The 27,574-nt window shown below is 40.3% G+C and overlaps 1 protein-coding gene across 1 annotated transcript; it reads right to left on the bottom strand.

The window, feature by feature from the left end:
• Positions 1-901: 901 nt before the first annotated feature.
• KIAA0895 (KIAA0895 ortholog) lies at positions 902-26,947 on the bottom strand. The gene is made up of 7 exons (XM_032708656.1): positions 26,827-26,947; positions 19,261-19,943; positions 10,311-10,454; positions 8,035-8,167; positions 6,576-6,881; positions 5,958-6,055; positions 902-1,647 (listed from the first exon to the last, which is right to left on the bottom strand). The coding sequence occupies exons 1-7, from the start codon at positions 26,849-26,851 to the stop codon at positions 1,486-1,488; spliced, it is 1,551 nt and encodes a 516-aa protein (XP_032564547.1). The 5' UTR covers positions 26,852-26,947; the 3' UTR covers positions 902-1,485.
• Between the last annotated feature and the right edge of the window lie 627 nt (positions 26,948-27,574).

Raw genomic sequence — 27,574 nt, 5'->3', positions numbered from 1 at the left:
CAGGTCCATGCAAATGTGGCATAGAGGAAACCTTGGCTCCATCTGCTCACCTTATCCCATGCCAGACCTCTTACCAGTGAGCCAAAGCAGAAGGGTAAAAAAGGGCAGAAGCCCTGTCCAAGGCTCCCAGTAGTTCCTGCCCAGCCTCTCCTCCCACAGCTGCTTCCTGGGAATTCAGAAGAGCCCTGGTAAAATGCTGTCTACTAAAACAAAACCCTTTGTCAGAATACTTAGAGGTGCAAAACTGAATTTGCCTCGACAATTCCATAATACTCTGGAATCAGAAAATGTAGTTTATGTAGTAAGTCCTCTTGCATCATCTAAGCTATTAATCATGTGACTAGAGAAAGCCTTACAGTAAGGAGCTTTCTCTTCTTGGTCCTGGATATAGCACCGAGAGTTAACACAGAGGTAAAGTTGCTTCAGAGTGGTGCAGCACTTCTGTTGGAACACAGGAATAGGGCACTTATGAGTCTTCTTTTCCTTCCCCTGTCACATCTTGTTTCTTGAACAAGCTCTGCAAGCTCAGGCTTGTTGTAGCATGGAGGTACTGCTCAAAAATATGACTTGATCCTCTGTAGGCTCAGGTGACCCAGAGAAAAAGTAAATGTTGCCCACTGTCCTGAAACATGGCCCTGTGTTCCTGAATTTATTTAGAACACATAAGTCATGAAATCACAGTTCTGCTTGATTCTTCTTCCAAAACACTCCCATGTTGAACTTGCTAGACATGCTATGCTTGTCCTCAGAGGAGGCAGACCCTTTCCAGAATTTAGCTTCCTGAAACATGTACTTTACAGATAAAGATGTGGAACAGTGTATCTTTTTGAGGGAATAAAGGGAAATAACTTTGCTACCTGCTTACAGTCATTGAAACAGCAATACCTATCTTTTTTCTCACTTTAAAATGCTTATTCTCTCACCAAAAAAACTCCAAAATGTTTTATAACATTACAGAGCTCTGATCCTGTGGCACAAAGACCTGCTTCTGTGCACCGTTTTTAAACTTTCTGTTTTCATTGCAATGATGACTAAATAGGAAAGTTATGCAGACAACAATGCAGCAATAGAACTGCTGTAGGTTGTTCTATGAACTGTGAAAGCTATGACCAAAGATAAGGCAAACACAAGCGAACTAAAGGGGAATTTCTCTTCCTTCTCCTTTCTTCCACCTCTAAACCTGGGTGGGAAAAGACAGTATATTACAAGAGACAGCACCAAACGCTATACCTAGCATACAAAACAGAATAAATGATTGGACAGATCACTGCAGAGGAATTTCTAAGCCAAATTTAAAAAAATGCACAATCCCTTTAAAAACTAATCAGTATACAATCACGATGCAAAAGGAACATAACGGAGCTTTTCCTGAATTCCACATATTCTGGCCACCCTTCCCTCCCACTCCTTGTAAGTCCATTTTTGCAAGGTCAGGGAAGTTTGGTTCTGCATCCTCTCAATGTAAGTGAAAGGTGGCTACTACTGTTAATTTATGAGATCCTGGAGCTCCTCATCAGTCAGTTCATTGACTTCCATGATCTTTTCCAAGTGCTCCATATACCGGGCATGGTCTTGCAAAAAGTGGGGCACCCTCATGTTCTCAATCACAGCTAATCCTTTCAGGCGATCCACATCCTCATATGAGATCTGTAAGGAAGGACAAGGGTTAGTTTAGTAGTATAGTCCTGTTACTTCTCTGCTGCTGCTCTAAATTCTCTCTTGTAAATGAGAAAATAATTCAGAGCAGGGGAGTTTAAAATCTTGAAGAAACCTTTGAAAACAGGACTAACTGTGTGTGCTTCAGTGGAAGATGCAAAAAAGTGTAATTTTAGCAAATGCCTGCATAATTCCTGATTCTGTTTTTGATTCAATCAGTAAACAGACTCATAAGAACCTGAATGAGAATGATCTACAGCAGCTGCAGGAATAGAGAGGGAAAGGATGGGGCGCATGTGAGTCCTGGAGTCACTCCTCAAAGAGGTGGAAAAATTGACATGAGAATGGAAAAAAACCAGTGTGTCAAAGACTAAGGAACTAGAAAGAAAGCACAGGACAGGCATGGCACAGGAAGGAGGCTTTGGGAAAGGCATGGTGCCAGCTGACCTGAACTCTGATGTTTTCATTTTCACTACCAAATGTGCTTATGTAAAGCTAAATTAAAATGCACTTTTAGTAACTAACAAAAGCATGGAGAACACTTAAACATCCAATTTTAGTTTTTTGTTTTCCCCATTCAATTGCAGGGTGGAGACTGAGTTTGCCTCTTGGCATCAGAGCTTACTGAGTGTAAGTGTCAAACTCTCAAACATTTTCCAGCTACTACAGGGCCAAATACCCTTTTTTTGTAATGAAAACTGATATTTTTTTCTTCTTAGTCTTATGATTCTACACGCTAGGATTAAAGTCACGGTAGCTCAAGGCGCTGTGAACGATGGTCCAGAATGGACAGATGCTTTGGCTCTCCACAAGCTGCCCTGCCAGCACAGAACAGGACTCCTTGGGCAGCTATCCAGTGTGATGAAATTTGTGTTCTGCTGCTTTGTCTACAAGCTGTGTGTTCTGGGCATCCTAAGGACAGAAGCATATGTACTGGCAAAACCCACCAGCCTAGCTGTGCTTACTAAATGGCAAGTCCTATTTCATCATAGGAGGTTTGTGCCAGGTGGCTTAAGAGTGGAGCCTGCTCCTTCCAACCTTTTTACCCCACATTTCTAAGGAGCTGAGCACTGTGCCGTCTGGGTTCCCTGGAAACAGCCTGCCTTCTTAGCAGGTGATGGTTTCTATTCAGAAAAGATTAAAGTGAGCATGAAGGATTTACCAATGTGTAAGGCGCATGGAAGGGCTCTCTGGAAAGATAGGACATTAGAAACCTGATTAGTAGGGACAGGTGCATCTCACTGATGATAATGGGAACAAAGTCTGCAAAGAGAAGGAATTTGCATCTGAATACATGTGTGTGCTTTTCTAGTTGCAATGACAAGACGCATCCCAGTTGAAAAAACAAACATACACCCACGCCCAGGCTTACCCAAGTCACTAAGATATTGCTGTTTGAAGATGGTGTGGCATTACACCTGACTAACCTGTTTAGAAGTGGATACAGAGAAGCTATACAACATCATACCATCTCCTCTCAGTCTGGAGAACCGAGAACAGTACCAAATGAGATTAAATTCTACCTCTTTTCCTCCTCATTTTTATGTTCAGGGGTTTCTGTTACTGCTGCAAGGAAGAAACATGATCTGTGATCTGAGGTATAGTTTGGATGGGATGTATTTCCCCAGTCCTTGAATTGCTAAAAAATGACAGAAGTTGACATCCTGAGAAGATCAAAAACATAATCTCATCCTATTGCAGAAACAAACTGTCTTCCTCACCACATGTAATTAAACCCATTGTGCTAGATAAAAAAGACTGAGGCTACAACCTATGCTTTTTGTAATGTGTTCATGTGTTTCTTGGGTAACACAGTAGTAGGTGATATTTTGCAGCTTTTGCTTTTTAAAACTCTGGTAGTTATGTTATACTGAAGTGCACCCAAGATCTGCATTCTATTTCTCCTCAGTATTACTTGCACACGATTGCCACATGAATGGTTTGCAGTGCTTCCCGTATTCGATTCTTTCCTGCAAAGTTTTAAACCAGCTCCTTTTAAAAACCATCTTTTCTCAGGCTTCAGGTTTTTCCCTTAGTCACTTCTAGGGATGTTGAACAGCTTGCATGTGTCCTGTTTCCACACATCGCGTTCTTCTACACTGTGAGTAACATCAGGAGCCTCAGGAAGGCACAGCTGCCTCCATCAGGCAGATCTCTATAGCACTCGGAGGAGAACAGAAGACACAGAAACTTCAGTGTGGCTCTGTCCTCACACTACCTACTAAAGCACAGAAGCAATTCACTGTCAGCAGTACAGTGGACTGTTTCCATTTCCTATTACATTCACACCTTTATTGTATTTGCAATGGAAACATGCCCAAGGTAGACACGCTGAGAAAGATGAGCTCACTTGTTACAATACAACACTGAGAAACTTGAAAAGGCAGTGAAAGTTTTCCCACTAAATGCTGGGCTTCCCTGTGTTTAAATCCTCTGCTTTTTATTCTAACCTGAAGACGTGCCAGCCAAGCTTAACACTCCCTTTGGAACAACCCAATCCTGTTCCACCCTGAAAAACCAAATAAATCCCCCTTCAAAGCTGTGATAAACTTGTAATAACCACAGGCTATTTCTGAGTGCAAGTTTCATACTTCTCTATGCTCACAGAACTTGTCTTTTCTGAGAGTATATTGAGATATTGGAATGGGCCCAGTGAAGGGTCACTAAGATGATTAAGGCACTGGAGCATCTCTCCTATGAGGAAAGGCTGAGAGAGCTGGAACTGTTCAGCCAGGAGAAAAGAAAGCTCAGGAGCATCTTTGTGTGTATAAACACCTGACAACATGGGCTACACGCTGGCAGGGCAAGAGGCAATGAGCACCAGTTAAAATGCACAAAATTCCATTGGAACACAAAACACTTTTGTATGGTGAGGGTGGTAAAACACTGGCACAGGCCACTCAGAGGGGTTGTGGAGTCACCATCAGTAGAGATATTCAAGGCCCAACTGGACATGGTCCAGGGCAAACTGCTCTAGCTGACCCTGCTTAAGCATGGGAGTTGGACTAGATGATATTGAGAGGTCTCTGCAGACCTCGACTGATCTGTGATCCTGAGAGTAGGCACTGCTCTTATACACAACTTTCCAGTTTGACTGCAGAAGATGTCTGCTGCAAAAACATTCAGAATAGACTGTATGATCCCTTGATTTTAGAAGTTGTAAAGTCAAGCACTTATAAATTATCATACTGCTAGAATTAAATTGCTTGTAGACCCTTAATGTGGATGCCATGCAATGTGGATCATAGTGGAATCTGTAATTATATAAGGAATGACTTATTATGTTTTTAGAGTGGCCTAACAATCCTCCAGACTCCCTGAAGAGACACAGGCATGAAGCAGCACAGGAACAGTGTGTGTTCAATAGAGTTGCAGGCAGAAGCTGTGTGGAGTTAAGCAGGCTTAAAGCACGAGGAAATTTCAGAGAATAAAGACTTATCTGACAGTGCAATTTTATTTTCAGAGCTTTCTAACTTGGCTCAGTTACCAAATAGCTCTTGCTTATCAATATGGATGTTTCTGACAGTAAAGGCAAAACTTAAATGTGGACGAAAATCCTCTATCATAATATGCCCCTTTCCTTTACCACCCATTTATTGCCAAGTAGGCAGAAATGTTGGTATACCAGCTCTAAATGCAAGCTTAACGTCAATTTGACTCCCAGTTTATGTGAGTATGAACCCTGCTTTATGAACTGTGGAAACTTAGCAACCCAAGGATTTGGTTCAAGAAGTCTGACAAAGTTTCTGCACTTCTTAGGATGATTTTCAGAACAAACAAGCTGTGACAGTTAGAATGGACATAAAACATGTTCTGTGAATGTAGAAATACCATGCATTCTGGGGAAAAAAACCCCACACTGATTTTTGAAAAACAGGTGCCACCAGTGAGAGAAATTTGAGATGAAAAATTCTTTGTGGTAGAAGGGGATGTGCTAGAATCAAATGGTTAATTTTCTTTCCTGCTAGGGCTACCACCTTATCTAGTACCTGTCCTGCTTGGCCAAGCCAGTCTGTTGTGCTACAAGTTAGGTAGTACTCCATTAAGGGAGGAAAGTCTGAGAAATATAACCATAAAATCTTAATTGAGGAGTTAAAACCATAAGCAAGGAATGAGGAGAATCTGGTAGAAGTTTCTAGGACCTCAAAATATTTGCAACTTGCACAGCATAATTCAAAGTGCTGTACAGAGCTGAGATTTCCAGATCAAAGTAAAAGAGAGCAGGATGACTCAGAGCTCCTTGCAGGCAGGCTTGCTGAAATGGTAAAACTGTAGCCTTAGGGCATAATCAGTCTGCTCACCTTTCCAAGGGCTGTCAGAAGATAGAAATCAATGGACTCCCTGTATCTCAGGATTCGGAGGATGCCATCCAAGTACACCTGATCCTTATTGAAACAGCCTGAAAGGAATGGAGATACATTGCACTCTATCAAGGATTGGCCAAGGCATGTTCTCAGAAGCCATTATGAGCAGAACAATTTTATTTTTAAAAACTAGACATTTATACCCCTGACTTGAAAAACCTTTCCAAAAACTAACTAGAAGGTAAAACCTACTAGACAGAGAAAGAAATCAAACACAGACGATAGTGTCTGTGAATAACCACTGCAGCATCGCATCTCTTGTAATAAATACGAAAGGGCAAGTCAAGCTGTGAGTGTGGACTTTTTCAGAGTTTTGTATTTACATTCCACTTCTAACAAAAAGAATCCTTTACTGATTCAGCTTGAAAGTGTCACACGTGCATTTTCAGCCTTGTTTTACATAGTGAAATTCCTGACACCTCATTTCAGAAAGTGTGGACTCCCATTTCTCCATTTTGCAGAAGTTTTACTGTGTGACATGGTGAAGGAGCTCTGTGCATGTCCTGAAAACCTCCCTGAAGTACAAAAAAAAGAGAAGACAAATAGGCAACCCACCTGGTTGTGATGTGTCAGTCCACCCTCTCTTGGCTCGTACGCAGTAATCCCACCTAGTATTGGGGTCTTTGACAAATTTTCCCACATCCTGGAAAAGCCGACTGAAGGACATTTGGCTAGCCTGATACACTGTGTAGTAGAGCAGGGCAGCTCTCCAAAGAAAAGGGTCTTTGCGGAACAGCACACTGTGAATGCTCGCCAGCCCCTCTTCTGTAGGGTTGATTGGTTTTAACCCATGTTTTCTACGTCCATTCCGGTTGCACCAAGGCTGGCTGTTGTTGTTAAAACCACGAAAATAATGAGTTCCTGAAAAGAAGAAGGATTGTGGCACTTAGAATGGTAGCATCTAATGATTAACAAAAAATTATAAGATATATAAGGAGAGGCCCATTTCAGAACTCTGAGCAGGTAGGACTGGGAACTGGGGAAAGTGACACCTTTAGCCTTGCCTGCAACGGAGAATTTTGTCAGAGATAGATACACAATGTAAATATTCACCTGCTGACTGCAAGTGAGACTTCTGAAAATGCCTAAGGAATACAATTATCAGGAAGACTTGAATTTCCAAATCTGTGGAAAGGAATTTTCAAAAGTGTCTTACACACTGAATATCTCTGGCATAGGCTAGGCATTGTAATGACAAGAAGGAAGGAAAATCAAAGTAAGGGGGCAGAAATGCTGCCTCCTGAAGGTGATTAAACAGCTCTATGGCAGCCTTGGAAGATGCTGTGTCCCCTTACAATGTGAGTAATGGTGGTTCAAGGCAATTGCAAGGCTTATTCTTCAGTTGATATTCAGGCACTAGCCAAGTTAATGCATTTTAGATGTCCTTAATTAAAACAGATGCACTGAAAATTTTGCAGAAATTTTCCACAGGGCTGGGCCCACCTTGTGTAATGCAAAACCAAGGCAATCTTACAGCAGTTTAGGGGTCGCTGGGTAAATTCTTCCTGCCTAAAGCATTGCCAAGCAATGCAGCGTAACAAACACAGATTTTTAAAGTGAAATGGCTGGAGCTGAGGTTGAAAGGTCAAACTATTTTCATTTCCCTTTTTTTTTTAACTCCAAAGTATCTCTAAATTGCTCTCATGAGTAAAATGTCCCTGAGCAGTGACAGCACACAAGGTATGCCCTGGAGCATAGCCTCTGGACTAGCATTATCTGAAAGGATTACACTTTGCCTGCTCCAAGATTCCTTTGGCATGTGAACCTCAGTGCACTGGGACTAGCTGGTAGACTTCCTTCAAAAGCTCACTCTGGATCTGACCTAAAATGCTAACATACATAAACCCTAGGAATTCTTTTACTGCATGCTGCAGTGATAAAAAGGTTTCTCCTTCCCTTTAGCACACCTAAAGCACAGGTTCTTTATATATAGTGCCTGGCCCATCATTGTGAAATAATTAAGAATGCATGCAAGTACTCCCCTTTGCCTGAAGAACTGATGTCACGCTCATACCAATTTCGTGTCTCAGCATCCCTTCCAGCCAGTGCTCTCGTGCAGTGGAGATATTGATAGTGAGAGTGGGGCGGCCATTCACCACTGTCATTGAGGCTCGGGATAGCAGGTCCTCCGTGAGATGGACCACAATCTGAAGAGGAGAGAGTTCAGGTAGCAAAGAGCTCTCTTCTCACTCTTGTTCCTGCTTTTTCCTTTGGTCCTTCCATTATTTCATTTCTCTTTGGTCCCTTGCCCTTCACAACTCTTCCTTGCTGCCAGCAATCACCTGTGAGAGACCTTTCTGACTCCACTGAGTTTATCCTACTCACCTGTGCTGCTGACAAAACCTCAGGCTTCAGTGGGATTCAGCATGAGGGTTAAGATAGACAGACAGGAGACTGCAAAATTTAATATAGTAACAGTGACTAGATTCAAGGGTCAGGGAGCAACTATATGCAGAGTAAATTAGACAAAATTCCATTTTTTGAACCGTGTCTAATTATCTTAGAATTACTGAGAACTGAAAAATACTAGGTAAATACACATAAATTGTTTTGGTATCTGTATATCTAACTGTATGAAACCTTTTCAGTTGCAATTCTAAAGCCACATGAATGGGAGGAGGAAGCACTGTGTACTTTGTTTCCTGTTACATGATGAGGACTTGAAATATTATGAAAATGCTGGTATTGTTTCATTTTGGTTTATACAGGAATATAGTTCTTGCTTTCCTGTTTTCTCTTGGAAAACTGGTCATCAAGACAAAAACTGCCAGAGAAGGAAATTAATGCATTTTTATATATTTTGTTATTTGACTTCAAAAAGCCTTTTAAAACAAGTGACTGAGAGGGAGAAGGGAAACTCTCTTTGTTGAAGACTAAGCACCTTTCCCTCTTCATGTAAAGCCTAAAGAAACAGTACTGCTCAGAAGAGTACAAGGGAGAGTACTTAAAAGAAAGGTGACTTTTTTAGTATCAAAAAAAAAGTACCCAGGGATCAAAGGCATTAACATGACACTTCCCTGTATTCAAAACTCATCATTCAGCTTCAAGTTCAACAGCAAACAGTCAGTCGTATAAAACTTATATTTAAAAGGCAGAAAAAATAGGTAAATCCCAAAGCATTTAGATTTAAAGCACAGGTACCACTTAGCTTTATTAACATCTCTTCAGCTGACAAGAGTATTTTCATAATATTTTAGACCATACTAAACATGCTGTATTAACTTTATTTTTGCAGAAAAAGTAAAGCATTTCATTAAGAAGGACATGGGTTGCTGGATGAGCATGCAGGATCCTGCTTCCATGAAGTCAAACCAAGCCAAAAATGAATGCAAAGAGAGATAAAAGCATAGCAAAGACCAAACATATAATTTTTTTTATGCTTGCTCTAAACTGTCATTTATTAACTCTTAGAAACACAGGTAACGTCTGGTTATGAGTGTCAGATCATAGTCTCACAAAACTGTGTGATGAGTTTAACAGTTTCTGCTAATAATATTTACCAATTAAACCTAGTTTCTGGGAAACTAATTTTTGTCTCTTGATCTCCCATTCCAGACTCCTCTTGCTCATTGCCAGTGACCTCACCCAAGTCTTGGACTGTGTCAGCTGGTGATTTCATTTGGAATAGTTCTCTTTTTAAATGTTCAATTTCATTTGACTTTTCCAAGCAATTCGATGTAACTCCATCAAACTGGTCTTTTTAAATGCTGAATATAGGAAATAAGTTTTTTGCAAAGGGCTCTAAAAAATTAGATGTTTAAATCCAGGAAAAAACAGCACTCAAACCAACTCAATAAGCCAACCTCTTTCAGACATTTTTATTCACTTATGTCACTTTCATTTGTGTTACTTCTTATAAATCAGTCTCTTGGGCTGGTGCTTATTTTTCTTGGCCTTTTCTTAACTCTTTCCTTTGGTGTAAATAATTTGATACAAGAGAACGGATGGCAGAACTGATGAATAAATGGAAATGTGCTAGTCTCCAAGTAGCTGAAAAAAGGAGGGAAGGAAGGGTGTCGTTCTTGGGTACTCCCAAAAGAGGTGAATTTAAGAACAAGCATATATGAATCAGGAAACAGGCCCAGAGAGATGGCTGAAGCATTCACAAGGAATTTGCATCGTTTCAATTGTTCAAACGTTAGAGTGGGTATAGCCATGAGAAAAATATGATGTAAGGAATATTCTTGTAATTATGGAGGAAAGGCCTCCCAGGTGGTCTCTGGGGTCTATCCATGTTTAACGTCTAAGGTCTACATAAATGTTTCTTTCCTGATCCAGCGTATGACTTACCTCACCAAGACAGCCTTCTTTCACCATGTATTTCCTGACACGATTCCAGATGCGACTTTTGGTCAGCAAACTGCCTCCAGTGGCCTGTTCAAATTTTTCATAGCTTCCATATTTCTGCAATGTTCGCTCCATAATGTTAATGGACTACAAAATACAAAAGCATAGCAAATATCAGTGCAGTAAGATCCCCATGTCAGATTGGCATGTGTATTCTTTCTCTCCCTCTCAGTCTCTCTTTTTTTTAAAGTTTTAAAATCTTTCTTCTTTTCTTAACTCATTGACAGTCACTATCAAGCTGTACTCATTCAATACAGGCTGACACACGCTGCAATGAAGTTATATCAGCTTCAGATGTACATCAATGCCAAAATACTAAAAAAAGATTCTGATCAAATCATCTTAGACCCACATACATTGTGATTATCAGTCTAGTGAAATAATACACATTTTCTCTTCAATTTTGAGAATGTTGTACAACTGCCTTATAAAACAGATATAACAGGATATTTGCAGTTTGTCAGCATGTTTCTTTTTATGGTTTTCCAAAGAATTTTACAAAGATCAACTATTACTGTCATCTTGCTTCATTTCTTGGTATTTTCTAATTTAGAAACACTGATCCATGATTAAGCAGATGTTTAACTATAATTTTAACGATAATATTTCAACCAAAAATGTCTCTTCACAACAAAATCCTCTGTACCATAGGTGTCTGTTTCAGAAAGGAGGAGAGAGAGGAATTTTATTTAGGAATTTTATTTACAGAACTTTCATTTAAAATTTTCATTTAAACAATGATACATCTTTATTGCCCCCCAAAATGAAGGAGGCATGTTTCACTAGACAAACAGAGTGATATCAACAATTCTCTTACGTATTGCTGGTAGAAGCAGACCCTTGTAGGTGGAAAGCTCAGCATGATGCCCATAACACTATCTGAACTCTGCATGTTGAAGATGTTACTGGTGGGGTGTGAAATACTCATCCCCAGTAATCTCCTTTCCAGTAAGTCATTTCACACCCTTAAAGGAAAATGTGGCTTGGAATAACCTCTTTCCCAGCAACAGTCCAGCTACAGAGAACAGGATCTTTTCATAGATTTGATAAGAGAAGCTCCTGATATTACCTTAAAAAACTAACACTCTTTCTAAGAAAATACCACTAACAATGAAGGTGGAAATCTTTCAGACTGAACCTGTTTTTATATTATACACTTATATCTATGCATGAAGCTGGTAAAATGCTTGTTTCCAGCTGTGTAATTCTGACATTGTCAGACTGACAATTGTCCACAAAAATTGGATTAATCTTTTACCTCTCACAGCTACTAACAATCCTACTCTAGTTTTTTTTCAAGTTGAAACTAAGCAACCCTGAGTAATCGCTGTTGAAACCCATAAATGACAGCTCAACACAGTCTTAAAGCCCAGTAGCTCTTTGATAAGAGAAATATCACTTACCTGAATGCCAAAGAAATATTGCACCTAATATTCAGTATTTCTTTGTCTGCCACTTATACATGCTATTAAATTTGAAGGACCACCTGGTCAGATCTGAGTTTCTTTTTCAAGAATGAAGAAAGGGCATAATTTGCTACCTTAGCACAGATTAAGCTCACCCTCTCTGTTTTTTTAAAGAAGGTTGTATTTTTGGAGGGTTAAGCAATCTGGAAGCAAAGAATCTACCTACTGTGTCTCAATGCTGCGATCTCTGTCCCCCCTGCACCTGAGTCTCCACAATAAGGCTTTATTTATATGGGAGCAGAGGGCATATGCTGGAGAGCACTAATAGCAAAAAGGAAAGTGAGGGATAAACAGAAACCTGCTACTGGTTATTTAAAGTCTATACACCAGTTCTTCAGGGACAGCTCAGCAGCACCGCAATAAGTTACGCACAGAACTTGGCCAAAAAGTCAGTGTGTGTGGCCTCACGAGAATGACTCTGGTAGAAACAGGCTCACCATAAAGCCACCCAGTCTTGTTACATGAACCATGTTTCCTTTCACTGCCTCCTGCGCGGCCAAAACTCCCTCGCCACCGTGCTAACTCCAGCCATAGGTCAGGCTTGACAGAGACTTGCACTGGACCCACTGGGGCCCTGGTGACACTTGACTGGTTCCCAGGATCGGGCCCATCTGGGCAGCTGTGCCCCTGCACCTGATGCAGGAGTAAGAAGCGGATGTTGTGAAGAAAGACACTGACAAAGAACACATTATCTTCTTTCCCCAGTTTTCATTATACAATCAGGCATCAGGATAACTGAAGAGAGATATTGTAAAAATAGGAATGCCATGCCACCACCTGAGCCAGTGCAAATGGTTTTGCTTTGCCTCTCCCCGTTACAATACCACAATGAGCACACACAGTAGCTGTGCTGTGTGGTGTCCCCCGAACCCTCACTTTCTCAGATAGGTCTTTCTATCTTCAAATGTATGGTTCTACAGAAAAGCAATTCCTCTCAAAAGTTTTAAATAATGTGACTTAAAACACAGTAGATCTTGCAGGTGGAAAGGTTTGGCTTTCAATTCTCTGAAAGTTATTTACTGCAGCAACTGAGGGATGGGTGTTATTTTCAAAAGCCATCAGGATTTGTTCCTTTCCTTTTTTAAGACTTTTTAAGGCATCTTTCAGAAAGTACCTAGAACTCTGGCTACACCTCTCTACCAGTAAATCAAACAAGACCAGGATATTGGCTCGAGTGCTGGAAAGGGTCCATCCATAAGCTGAATTGTTGGTAGGTCCCAAGGAACAGTGCTATCTTAGGTGAACCAGCATTCCTCTCTCAGGCAACACTTGGCCATATCCAAAGGATCATGTGGTTGTTGGGCTCTCCAAAATAAGTGGCAACAAGGCCACTACGTTTTTATGCCTATTGTGCCTCTCAGCAAACCAAACATCACATCCAGCTCAGTTTCATATCAAACAATGATAAAAAGCTTTTCTGACATTGTGATAGCAAAGCCTTTGGATGGAGAAGAACAGGCAAGTGAGATTCATAGGCTGAAGAAAGCCAATAAAGGTAGCAAAAGATAAAAAGTAAGCTCAAAGAATTGCAAAGATACTTTACAGAATTTTGGAAAAAAGTAGGACAAATCTAGAGCGCTGATCACAGTTGAGTAGGGGTGGATGAGAACAGGTTTGATGAAGCAGAGGACTGCCAAAACCATTTGAGAGCAAGGGCAGTTTTAAGTTCATAACAATAAGGGTATTTGAGAAGGGCTTGTAAACTTTATTAGCAATCCCATTCTGATGCTTTGATTTATAAATACATTAATACTATGAGATGCAGTATTATATGGTGGTGTTATCCCAGAGGACTCTCCTACATTTCTCAGAGTGAAGGTATTTTCCAAAACCACCTCACCATAACAAACAGTGAGAAAATAAGCATCAAACACCAAACACACATTAAACTTTCTGCTTGGCTGTCTGTAAAAGCAAACTCCCTGGATCTGAGACATCCATGCTAGGGCAGGTAGCACAAGTTTGGGAGCCAGGAGGTCCAAGTTGTAGATAAATCCTACTGAAGAAGCACAGAGACTCTCTGGCCTCTTCTACCTCAACCTGATGCAGTTTGCAGCTCCAAGAGGAAGGGTGGGATACTGAAGGGTGCTTCCTCTACCTCATGTGCCATGCTGAGTAACCCATATCCTGGCATTCCAGTCATGTCCAAAAAGATGTTACAAGTTTGAACTCATGCATGCTGAGAAAGTCATTAAGCTTAAGTCTCCTTATTGCTGGACACATAATAAAAAATTACTAAGAAGGATGCTCACCCCTAACACCTTCTCTCTTGACTCTGTTTCAAGTAGTCTCGATAATTCTTTCCAAGTGGGCAGGTGTGGCTCTGGAAGCACTGAAACAACAGGGAGAGCCACCACAAACACACACTGCCATCAGCAAATAAATCTCTGGAGAGTGGCAGATTGCCCCAGCACTGAGATAGTCCCCATTCCCAGGGCTGTTGCTGGTTTTGACACTTCTTGCCACAACCACCTAAGCTGGGGATGGTTCCTCGGGGAAAAGTTTTGGGAAATTTTTGGTTTCCAGGCACTGACTACAACACCAAGCCCTTCATTTGGCGTTCTGCACCTGTCTCCAAGGTGAGATGACTCAGTCAGGCGTTGCAAGAACTTGCCGGGAAAGGGGAAAATCCAGACCAGCATGCCAGGTCCTGTCTATTCCAGCATCCAACTGTGAGCTTACTTTCCAGCCTCTGGGCTAGCAGAATACTGGTATTGCCACAGTTCATAAGGCAAAACTGTAAACTCCTCATGAACAGGTAAAAAATGGAAGAAAGGAAGAACTACGTGGCTGTACCACATTACTGGTTAGGAACAATAATTCCTATTCTTTTTTTCTTAGTTAGCTAAAGGTCTGCTTCAACCTCCCTTATCACTACCAAAGAGTACCAAAAGAAGCAGCAGTCTCAGGGCAAGCCCCCTTGCACAGCAAACTCTACTGATGCTCAAGAAAGCAATGACACAGAAGCACTAACAAAAGCGAGACAAGGCTGTTTAATTGCCCGGTTTAGGTTATGGTGATGTTGGCTATTTAAAATAAATTATTTACAGCCAAGTAGGTCTCTGAATCCCAAGTCAGCCATGCACAGAATGCAGCTTAGTTACTTGAGAGGTACTGTAGAAGGATGTACTGATAAGACATGCTCATGAGGCATTTGAGGGGATCAAGTCAGAAAAGGGGCTCAGTCCCCTACATTCAAGTCAGCTCATCCTACATTCAGAAGCAGCTCTGCTACAAAAGGGTCACAGTCTCTGCTGAGATCTACAAGACAGACAAGTCTTGCAGACACCATTGCTTTCCTCCCTGAATTGCTTATTTGCAGGGGAAAAAAAGCTTCCCAGCTGCATGATTGTGTAACACTAAGAGGTACCAAATTGAACTTGTTAGTTTTAATCAACAGCCATGAAATGGCGGCTGTTTGGGTCAAGAGAAAGGTGGGGAGGGAGGTAGGTGCAGGTTTTTGATGCTAGTCCACCCAGGCTGTAGTATTTTCAGTTTTATTCAGTGTTTACAGTAGCTTTTCTTTTGCATGCTTGTTCTTAGTGGGATAAAGAGCACGTTTAAGTAATTTAGAGCTGTTAGAAATGTTTTTAATGGGAAACTTTTAAAATATTTTGCAAGGAATTAAAAATTAATACTTGCTTGGTTTTTGTATGAGACTGTGTTCTGCAATAAACCTATGGTCCTTCCGGTAGTATCAACAGAAGTGATCTATGGTCTCTTCCAGAGGAAGTGAGATGTTTGTCTTGAACCCTGGGAACTTATGCTACTTGGATGGCCTGATATAATTTGTGTTATATATTAGCACGCCTTATCTACAAATCTTAGTTAAGGAGGGAATTTGTTACTTCTAAAGAATGAAGTATTTCACAATTAAGTGCTCTTTACAGACACTGTCATGTTTTTTAATCTTCAACATGCCTAAGCTGTGACATCACTTGGACATAGCAAAGGATTACTCAGTGTTGAATGCCATGTTGTTCAGCCTTCCAGCTCCACCTAACCTTATTTTTCAACTTCTGATAAATTTGCTAATTGTAAGCTACTTGTATTATTGCCTAAAAAGGTGTGTCATACAAACACTTGCAATGTGGCATAACTGGTTTATTTATTAAGTCAAAACTGCTATATTTTTATGAGTACAAGAGAAGAGGATGTACATCTCATTCATGGGAGATTGCTCATTCAACAAAATAGTGGGGGGTTTTTTGTTTGTTTGTATTTCTTAAAAATATGTATATAAAAGTAGATTTCTTGCCTCCTTGTAAATTCAAAGAAACAGGTTACTTAAAGTTGCAACTTACTGATTTTGTTTCAGCAAAGTTAAGTCATCTGCTCTACAACACTGGGAACAATTACTTCTAAGTAAGTATTGCCACCTCTAGCATCTGAGCAAAAATAACAAACACCTAAAGCGTTAAGAAACTTAAGAAGGAAAAGTACTTTGAGCCAGAAACTTTTATAGCGCTTCAAGCACACAGTTGCTGCAGTGACCTTGAAGCACAGCAATAAGAGAATTAATTTCTGTAATATCAGCTATGTCAATCAATGTGAAAAGCTGCAAATCTGCAGGCTATTCTTTCATTCTCAAGTTTGCTTCCCTAAAGGCACATATTGTGTGACTCATGAAGAACCTTATTATGAAGAAAACAACATAAAGTAGAGAGAAGAAACAAAACAAAATATGAGAAGAAAGACATTAAAATTAGTATTTTTCAAATGTATTAATAACTCAAAAATGTTTTCTCTGTGCCTGTGAAAAGTCAACCGATAAAACTGTTGGGCTGTGCTCGAGGTTAAAATCTTTAAGTAGAGGCACAGGGACAAAGTAAGTGCTCATAAGCCTCTGTGGTCCTCATTCCAGCATTGCTCTGTTAATGGTTTGCAAAACCACAGTGTTCTTTGCCTTTAAAAAACCCAAATAAATGGGGCAGAGAGTGATTTGTCTTCCAGACATATTGCAGTAATGCTATATTAACCAATTTCATAGATATGCACAAAAGCAGAAAGGGCAATAAGAAAACACAATCTGTTTTAGTGTCCTGGCAGGATATGCACAGCTGGGGGTAAAAATATTTTTGAAATTATTAAAAATCCTCTAAAATTCTGAAATGTCAGGTTTTGAGCTTGTTTCACTTAAGTATCCTAAAAGGCCCCAATAAAAATGGTGAGTTCTCTCAGTAAAAACCTGGTTTTACGGCCTTTTATTCGTAAAAGAGCAAGCACGTGTAAGTTGCAGTGAGTACCTTTTGTAAAATAAAATGGGAATAATTCTGTTCACAGATAGCAAGGCTTTCTAAAATAAGTACAACAATAAATAAAAGCCAAAACTGTTAAAAAAACCAAACACCATAAATAAAAAACTGAATTTATCCTCGTTGCAGCAAAAAGGATGACTATGCACAGTTTTGTTTTTAATTCAGATCCAATTCTTGATACTGTGAGTACTTTTTCACAACTGAAGTCATCTTTCCTGAACTGAACTTCCTCTAAGATACCTACGTGTTTCTTCTGACAAGTAAAATCTGCGTGGAAAAAAAATAGCAATGAGGAAAGGCAAGTGCTCCTACCATACTTGCTGATTAAAATTTTGATTAATGCTGCTTTTTCTGGATAGCGAATTTGCATGAAATTAAATTTAAATTTGCGTGGAGATGAAAATTTCTAAAGTTAATTGTAGATAAAAAAAGAGAGAGTGACACCTGCTGGGCTTGGAGCTGTGTTAAAGCTGCTGGTTTAGTAATTTTTAAGGGCAAGATATTTTTGTTCAGTATTTTTAGGAGCTGAACTTTGAATAAATGCTTTTCTAGTGACTTAAACTAAATCTTGTGAAGTATCATACTTCATTGAATATTAAATCCTTCACTGCTTTTTATAAAGTTGTTACAAAGACTTTATTTTCCCAGGCTTTTTATGGACAGGAAAAAAGGCAGAGTTAGAAATCAGAATAATACTGAGGAATTATTCATTATTAAAATATTCATTATTTAAGTGTAGGGGTTTTTTATTAAAAGAAGGGTAAACAAATGACAAGCTTGATCTAGAAAATGAACATTCATAAAATAACTTTTAAGGCTCTGCTAGACCATACTGAAAGGGATAATTTGTATTAAATTCAGTTTGGCAAATTAGTTATTGTTGATTTGTTGTAATCTGTGATTAGTGTTGCTAATATTGCTATAAAAATCAACGGAAAACTTGCTAAAAAGCTCTAGTCAAGGAGCAGTTTTATTTGGTGTCAGTACAATTTAGTTGGTTGTTTAGAAGTGTGGAAGATGGATTGTAAGAACCGAACAGCTGTTCTCAGAAAGAAAATAAATTTTTAATGAAACCCAACAAACTGAGTTTTTAAAATATACAGATATTTTCAATGTGGAAAAGCAGACCAAGACTATCAATACAAAGATTTAAGGGGTATAGAACACTTTTGTGCATTCTTGGATTCAGAAAAAACAAAGTCACTCTTCACAAGTCAAGTATCAGTTCTTAGATTCTATGGTACTTTAACTCATGTATCCTTTTCACCAGGAATTTTGGGAGGTTTTAAGTGAAATATTCATATCACAAAGAAGTGAAGCTCATGGAATGGCAGGATGTCTTCCCAAGTTAAGTATCACTTGAAACATAAGATTCTCTATTTAGAAAAGCTTGTCAGACTTAAATAAGATCATTCTAAACCATTTAAAAATAGGAAAAGTGGGAAGAGTACTGCTTCTGCTATTTTATACATAAGCACCAGTTTTTGTCATTTAGGTCAAAGTTGAAAGCAAGGCTTTTGTTGTTGTTTGGGAGTTTTTGTGACTCAGGTAGGAAGCCAAGGCAGTTGGGAATGTCTGTAGCTATGTTACCAGTGTGGCTGCATATTATGGAGAGAAAAAAAAAAAAAGGAGGGGTTTGTCTTTTTAAATTTTACTTCTCTCTGGAATGGAATCTGCTGCTTGACTGAGTCTAATGTATATGCATATTCTTTCAAAGTTGATTAAAGCAAGGAACGTCAACATATGCTTATCCAATAATGATGACCTCAAATAATTCTTATCCCCTCCCAATCCCTGTGTCACCAAGAGGATTGGCAGGGTTTCCATGCTGCTTTATTCCTCTGCCTATTCAGGCACCGTATTTTTCCTGTACTAGACTCTGCTTCATTGCCTATAAAACTGTCTTGCTTTAAAGTCTGTTTCATGTAAACCCAATTATAAGGAACTGTGCCTTTATCCTATAAAATCCTGTAACTTCTAGGAAGGCTTTAATTTTTTAATAAAAAATATTTTATTTCAGTTTTACTATTGCATTCTCATCTTTGATGCATTTTTCAAACAGTAGGGGAGGATGATAAGGAGAAATGACATCCTACAAACAAAGCCAAATACCATGTAGGTGTAGGAAGAAATAATCAGTGGAACAGGAGGGAAAAAAAGTAACTATACCTGCTTAAGAAATCTGTCAGATGCATGGCTGTGCTTAGCTAACACATTTGGCAGAGCAGGGTTTTCATATTCAAACTGAGGATTGTATGTGAAATCTGAGTTGAAGAATTTAATCTTCTCTTTCTCCACATTGGAGGGCTTGATTGCAGTTAGTAAACAGAGTTTTTGGCCAGACACATCGCCTTCTTTTCCCTTGCTTTTCGAGGACTGGGATTGCTTTGGCTTTGTCAGATTAAAATGCCTCTTAGTTCTACTTCTGGGTCGAGGTGGCAGTCCTGTGCTGCTCCCTGCAACCGAAATACTGTTTGTAAACTTCACACCGGTAGCCACTGGGCTAGTGACGATGATGGAGGGCTGCCTGTTTGTGCAGTACCACCCACTGCTGAGCAAGGGTAGCGGGGCTTTGACTTTGCGGTGCTCGTTGCTTCGCAAGGTGGCAGAACACTTGGAGGTTTTCCTGTGTTTCTTGTGGTGAGCAGATGACTGCTTTTGAGTGTGGTGTTTTTTCTCCTCCTTGCTCTGCAGAAGGACATTGTAGCTACTGGTTCCTGTCGTGAAAATGTCCTTAAGGATCCCAGAAGGTGGATGCTGGAGGCTGTTTTCATTATTAATGTTCAGCTTACCTACTTCCAGACTCAGGATTGATTTCCTAGAAAGCTCTGTCTTAGGCCAGTGAAGTTTTTCTGCATTTGGGGGGAGGGGGGAAGAAAAAAAAAGAAAAAGATGAGGACAAATTTGATTTTTCGCACAGCAATACAAAGCTTAAGGACTCAAAACTGCAACATAAATGAAACACAATCTTGACTTCTAGACGTAGGGGAGAATTGAGTGTGCATATCACTTTTGAACAATTAGACTGGGACTTGCAAGCATGAGATACTTGTTTAGCTGGATCTTACATCTCCATGTACAACTACACTATAGCTTAGAACTAAGTTGTTTAACTCAAGATTCTGTGGGACTTCATGAATGTTTACTGTTACATTAACAAATGTTTAGTTTTGAGAAAAATCTGATTGGTCTTTATCGTGCAAAGAAGCCTTTCTGTATGGGTAAAGAAAAGAAATAAGAAACTGTATAGGAGTATGTGAGCAGTATTTACGGTGAAGTCCCACAGGGATCTGTGCTGTGATATAAGCAGTCTGGTGTGATCTCATCTGCAAAATGTGATTCACAGAATTTACTCTCAGCAAAGGATGAGAGCTTTGGAATGGACCAGACACTGTGAACAATTTACACCACCATACGAATAGTAATATAAGCTTAAAAGATGTCAGTTTGACGTGTTCAGTCTTAACACAGACAGTAAGCTGTATTTACAGAGGAGAGAGAAGAGAGATCAGCTAGTTATGCTCCTCAAAAGCCTTAAGACAACACTGGTAATTTCATCTATTCAAAGCTGTTCTACAGTAACAGCTGGCTTTACAGTGTTTCTTCTCAAGTGTTTTCTTAAACTAACTAAATGCAAGAAGCAAATGAGGTTCTTTTAATGAATGAACCCTCCTTTCTTGCTCTGACCCCTGGCATAGCCTTCAGGGGGAGACAGGTCCCTGGTGCAGAGCAGCTGCATGGAAAAATCAGCGAGGATTAAAACCGCATTTAACATTTGTGCGGGCTTGTTAGACAGAAGTGATACTGCTTCGCTGGTTCCAATCGTTCCCTTTTCTTGACAACCAGTTCATCCTAGAACATCAGGAGAGGCAAATGTAAGGGTACAAATAAACAGTGCCACGGAGAAATGCTTCCTACTTCTGCACATAAAATGAGAGGATTCACAGAAGAGGAGATGTGGCTGGAGCTTGATTAAAGCCCGCAAAAGGGATTTGAGCTTCATCCGACAGTTACACATAGCTGAGCCGTAATTACTTTACATACAGTAATTATACTCTGAATGGAACATTAGCAAGAGATCATTAAATGCCTCCAAGGGGAAAAAAATTGATGGTAGTTTAATTTCAGCTTTATTTTCACAGTAAAATGAGGGTTTGCTCCCAACATAAGCACCATGACAACGTATTTCATGCTGCTGGACCTCTGTCAGTTCCATGTCAGCCTGTGTTCCTCAGTTCTCCTGAAGATGCTGTCTGAAAAAGCAAGAAGACAGAGGTCCTATTCACATGAATGTACAACTGGCAATCTGTGGCCTGGGTATTTCCTCCACTGGAAAGATAGAGATAGAGGCATTAGATTATTCACTTTCACAGAAGCATGTGTATCTAATGCAAACTCAGTTTTGTTTTGTGGTAAGTTTGAGAATTCCCTTTCTATGCTTGAGAATTCCCTTTCTATGCTTGGCACACGAATGTGCTCCTTGGCATTCCTGTTCAGATTCTGTCAGATTGTTCTCATCACATATGTGACAACCTGCCTACATGGTTTATCTTGCTTAACCATGAGCTGTCATGGTGAGAAGCCACAGTTCCCTATCATAAGGAAAACAACATCAAGCTAACTACATAAAATAAGATGCATTTTTTGGACAACAGAATGGGATGACCACTCTCATACTTCTTGGCAAGTATTTGAGATTAACTTCAGACCGTAACAACTATTACAGTATGAGAATCCTTATTTTTAAGAAGGGTAAATGAAAACTAAGGTTTCCAGAATGTCTGAATCCATATTAAACTTCTGAGCATGTGACTTTCCTTGCACAGTCAAAACTGAAGTTGGAAATTACACAGCTACTTCTTAAAATACAGACAAGGGAATAATGTAACACTAATGGCACTAACACTTCACCTTGTCTACCAACCAATTCATAAAAGCCACAAGGAGCACAAAAGACTTATATTGCTCCTACATAGGGAATAATTTTAACTAATAACACACATGTAGCTAAGAAGTGATAAATAGAAAAGAAAAAAACAGAAACTGAATTCAAAGAAACAACTCAAAATGACCTTAAATCATATCACCCTCCCTCCTCTCCCCCAAGCTCTTGTGTCAATCTAATATCAAAAACTCATGACAGCAAGCTTTCAGAGCTAAGTAGTACACTTGGCCAGTAATAAATGCATTTATATGTAGACAATTGCTCAACACCATAAGCCAGAATTCTCCTGAAAGTGCCACAAATGGTGATTGAGTGCTGAACACGCACTGGCAGTTTTCACATGCACATGGCTGATATCAAAAATAGTTGTCCCCAATTCTGTAGTTACTTTATATGCACAATCTCGTAGCAAAGTGATTTTTCAGCTGCCAAACTAAGTGTGGCTGTCCTTAATTTCTCTCCAACTAAAGAAGGATAATGTTCATGCCTATTTGTTCTGGAAACCTAGAATCAACAGGTAATCCAGCAGATTTGAAATATTGTAATAGATAACACAGAAGCCATTTAACTGCTTTTCTAAAATTCTGCATAGGTGCTCTGAACATCATTATTTTACCAAATAACATAGAAAATAATACTTGAGAGTATGTCAACATCATGTCTCAAAGCACCAAACTAAAGTTCTTTCTTCAGTATGTTTGTTTAAACTATAACAGATGTTTTAAACTCGTTTACATCTCTAAATCAGACAGCATCAACCAAACTAAGAATACACTGTCTTCTAGGAAGCGTGACTTACAAAGCTATATCCAAGAGTTTCCAAGGATTAGCAATGCCTGATGATTGAAATGGAGGTCTAACATTCTGAATATAAAACCAAGTAATTGCACAGCCTGCCTTCTGAAAACGTGTTTCAGTGTTCCAAAAATTACTGAGATAACCACACTATTATAAAATAGCCAATCAGAGAATGGATTATCAACCCGGATTAATTGCATAGACTGCTTGGCAGTGATTTCCAGCTTTTAAATTCTGGATACCAAAGGACAGATGTCTACAGATTACTTCTAAAAGGCAAATTGAAAATTACCATACTATGGCATAACTCTATCCTGCATATCATGCTACAGATCATATAGGTTCTATCTTTTGTATCTCATACACGTGTTACTTGTGTTCTGAAAACACAAATCTGAATTTCCTGACTTTACATAGTTGAGTTTTTGCAGTAGAAGACTGTCAAAAGAACATAAGCCCAGGCCTCCAGTTACTTTTGAGAACCTCCATAAAACATGACATTTATGTACAAAGATTTTCTTCATTGTTCTTGCTTCCAAACACTCAAAAGTGACAAAGCCCCAAGTGCTTCAACAAATAAAAAAACCCTAATGACAAAACTAACATAGCCTCTTCCCAAAATATTTTCCATCATGTTTACTTACATTTATTTATATTTTGTTCCTCTTTGCAAAAAAACAGTAATAAAAACATAAGTCCTAGAGACATGGGTGAAATACTATGTGAAACAATCTGCCAGATTTAGAGTGCAAGGTGATGTACACATAAGCAAGGAGGGGGAAGAAGAGCTGCCTGTTCCCATTTTGGCATAATCAGGGTACCAAAGGACAGAAACCCCTTCTGTTAATGGCAACTTCGTCCATTTTGGGCCAGAGTAGAGCTCTACCCCTCTTTAGAGTCACAGTGTTTGGCTTCTGCTACCCCATATGGTGGGCTAACAGGGCAGCCAGCCACCCAATGGCAACTCCTCCTGTGTTTCTAAAGAATCTCACAAGAGAGCCAGTTGTGCCCTAGCCACAAGCCCATCATTGTCAAGGCATCTGTTGGAATTGCCAGTACTGGACTTATTCCATCCTGCAGACAAATGTATCATGTGTCACAGAACAATTCAAAATACCACAGAATTGACTTTGCAAAAATCAGCCCTGCCTGTGTAACTTCCATTCATATAGATGTAGCTATTCCAGTGCCACAGCAGTACTGGAAAGGGGATGGAGTCCAAGACTGCTAACAGAGGATATGTGGGAACCACAAATCTCATTATAATTCTGCACTAATGAAATACTTTCCATGTGGAAGTCGCATCCCAGTCACTAGCCTTAAACCTTGCACCACTGCAAACACTGTCTAATCTTGTCAGCGGTTATTTGTTAGGAAAAATATGTTTGATTTTACGTTATATTCAGGAGCTAGATTATATTATTGGTCTCCATCCTTTAGAAATTGATAAACTTAGCTAATCTTGTATTAAGTTAATAATATGTGTGATAAAATCCCACTAGATTTTAGATTTAGAAATTTCTAGACTTTGAAGAGTGTTGTATAAATATCTTCCTCTAGGCTACAGGGCAGCTACTATCTAAGCAGCTTCTTAAATACCTCTTCCATAGGTGGAATGAGGTTAATGACAAGTATTTGTGGGCACAGATCTCACTCTGTCCAGCTGGTCTTGCTCTAAAATAATAGAGAGCTCCTGCGGTTTTCAAGCACCTGTCACTCAGGTTATATATGCACAAAGGACAAATCCTTTCCAAAGTGCAAGTATGATTCTTAAGGTGCTTAGCAAAGATGTTCATGGAGCAGTTCCTCCTGTCCTAGGAAGGTAATGGTCTGAGCCACTACTTTAGGTTTTCAGTTCACCATTACCACGCTAGAATATGGTTGAATTTCTTTTTGCTCAGAATCAATTTCCAAGAGCTTGACTTGAATTTTCAAATTTATAGAAATGCAAACAACGTACGTGATTTGTCTACAAGTAGTAGACACTTAAGTTTGAAACAGAGATGCGAAGAAAATACACAGATGTGACAAGATTCCTTCTTTGATGCACCACGTAAAGGTACAATTACATTAGAAAGAAATATTTGTCTTCAATATTCAGACAATTTGAATAGATTAACAACTCCCTGCAGTTTATGAACTCTATAGTTTATGAACTCTAGACTGTATGGTTGTAGTGCAGAGGGCTGTAGAAAAAATATTCTGCAAAAACAGGAAACATAAAATGTTGCATGTGAATCTGTAATGTTCCACTGCCTCTAAATGCCGCAGGCTTGTTTGTGGCATAACAGAACCTGCCCAGAATCCTATATTCTATTTCCTCACCACTATAAACACCTTTAAGGTTTACAAACACTCCAGTTTTCAGCAGAAGCTGTCAGGCAACTTGAACTAGACAGACTATAATATAATTCTGTCTATAATGAAAATGGTTTAATGGTAGAACTAGGCAGTAAGTGCCTGTAAAAAGACTAGCACTGAGTTATCTTCTATTTTCACAAGCATCTTAGTTATTAACTAGAGCCTGTATGATGTTGGGAACTTTGACATTTAACCTAAGACTTTTTTTCCCCCAAAAAAATATCTACCTATTTACTTCACTTCTGTAAATGTGTTATCTGTCATTCAACTTTCAATTCTGAGCGTCAAAACCAAGGGCAAGTTTCAGCCATCATACAGTTTGTATGTTTGATTCGTTAACTGCCACATTTACAGGACTGATTGGCATGATTTTGAACTCTGCAATTTGGATTTTCTTCCTTGAAATTACGATGATATATAAGATGTACCCTTTCAACCTTAAAAAAAAGTATAAACTGACTTGTCAGCAGTTTCTTGCATGCACATTTCTACACTGAAATATGGCATTATGTAACTGACTCCAAATTTGTGTTCTTCAAATTAAATTACGTGAGTACAGTAATAATAAGTAAAAGTGAAGACTTGGCCCTAATGAAATCAAGTAACAAACTCCCATTGATTTAATAGACTCAGGATATAATCACAAACCACTGATTTATATGCAGACTTGCACAGAATGAAGCTCCCATCCAAGCAGATCTCTGATTTGTTCTACTGCAGCACAGGTGTGGTCAGGAATATTTGATGGAGGGATATGGACCCCAAATTACTATCTTGCAAGAAATCTCTTCCTTTAAGATTGCAGCTGCTATTGCACATCTCTAGAGCTGCTCTGATCTATCCCATGAACTTTATTTCTATTCCCAGTACCAGAAGCAAGACACTAGTCATATGCATGCACAGATGGAACAGCAGATAAATTATGCAGAGCAAGAGTAGCTGTAAGAGATCTTAATTACGACTGTAACAGTACTGAATGAGGGGACACTAAGACACTTCCACCACTTCTAGATAGATTTCTCCATGACAAAGAAACACTAGCTCGAGCAGCTGAAGTAATGACACATGAAATTACATCAAATTCAAGCAAGGAAAACATCCAAGTGAAAAATTTGTTTTGCGGCAGCAACTGTATTGTAGGTTTTCCTGCATTCCACATGTACACGGCATGGAACATAACAGTTTTGTGTAACATCAAATACTTTTCCATATTATCATTATATAGTCATAATACAGGTTTTTATACACACGTACCATAGGGATTTTTTAACTTCTCTGAAAACATAGAGCCAAAGAGTGAAAGACACCGGCTATCATTAGTAATAGTTTTATTGGCATTCTTCCTTGCATCTTCTGTCCCTCGCTCCAGCGGAGCGGGTGTTACATCCACACTCCCCAGCGTCCCGGGGAAGGGTCAGGGCCCGCAGGACTCGCTCGTACTCACAGAGGGGGCTTCTGCAGCGCCGTCTCTCCTGGAGACAGGCAGGTGTGGAGCTCCGTCCCCAGGGACCAGGGCACGCACGGAGACCCCGCGGTGCCCGGCCGAGTGATGCTTTCCCGGGAGGGAGGGAGGGAGGGAGGGCTGGCAGCCCCTCTCACCCGCTCCCGGGCGCGGCCGGGGCGGTACTCACCGGTGACACAGATGGACTCCAGCATGATGCTCCGCCGGGCACTGCCGCCGCTCTGCCCTGCCGGCTTCCCCCTGCGCGGCGGGCTCCCGTCTCGTGGGCGGGGAGCCCTGAGGGGAAGCGGGCGGGGAGGCAGCGAGCGGCGCCGGGCACGGCGCGGGATGAGCCCGCCTCGGCGCCTCCCCGGATCCAGGAGAGCGCGGCTAGCCCCGGGCCGGCAGGCGGGAGCCGCGCCGCCGGCGCCCCCGCCCGCCCCTGCACACTACATGTCCCGGCGTGCCCCGCGCGGCCTGAACGCTGGCAGGGGCGGGGCGAGGGCGCGCTGCACCCTGGGATCTGTAGTGCAGCAGTATCCCACCCCGCCTACCGCTACTCCGGGATATTGCCGACACAGCCCGCTTTATCCCACCGGCACGGCTGGGTGTCAGGCGCCAGCAGCATCGACTCCTGCATCATCCTTTGCAGGAGTCTAGCGAGCATAAGTTACGCGGACTCCAGCGTTGCAGTCTTCCGATAATCAGTTACCAACAACCACCATCGCTGCAATTGGTGATAGTTGGTGTGATTGGCAATTATCTGCTAGGCCTGAGACAGGCAGAGGAAGGACTGCATGAGACAAGGGTGCTCAGCAGGATATGTGCCATCCCAAGAGATGTGTCGTATGCTTGGTGGTGTCTCATGCTAAAGAGAATGGAGGAATCACATCAGGGCAACAGTTTAGGGCAGTAATTGATGGTTATGATACACTGAT

The sequence above is a fragment of the Chiroxiphia lanceolata genome, chromosome 1 (assembly GCF_009829145.1).
Source record: "Chiroxiphia lanceolata isolate bChiLan1 chromosome 1, bChiLan1.pri, whole genome shotgun sequence".
NCBI lineage: Eukaryota > Metazoa > Chordata > Aves > Passeriformes > Pipridae > Chiroxiphia > Chiroxiphia lanceolata.
The sequence above is the reverse complement of the archived record's forward strand: the minus strand, read 5'-3'. Positions and strand labels throughout refer to the sequence as shown.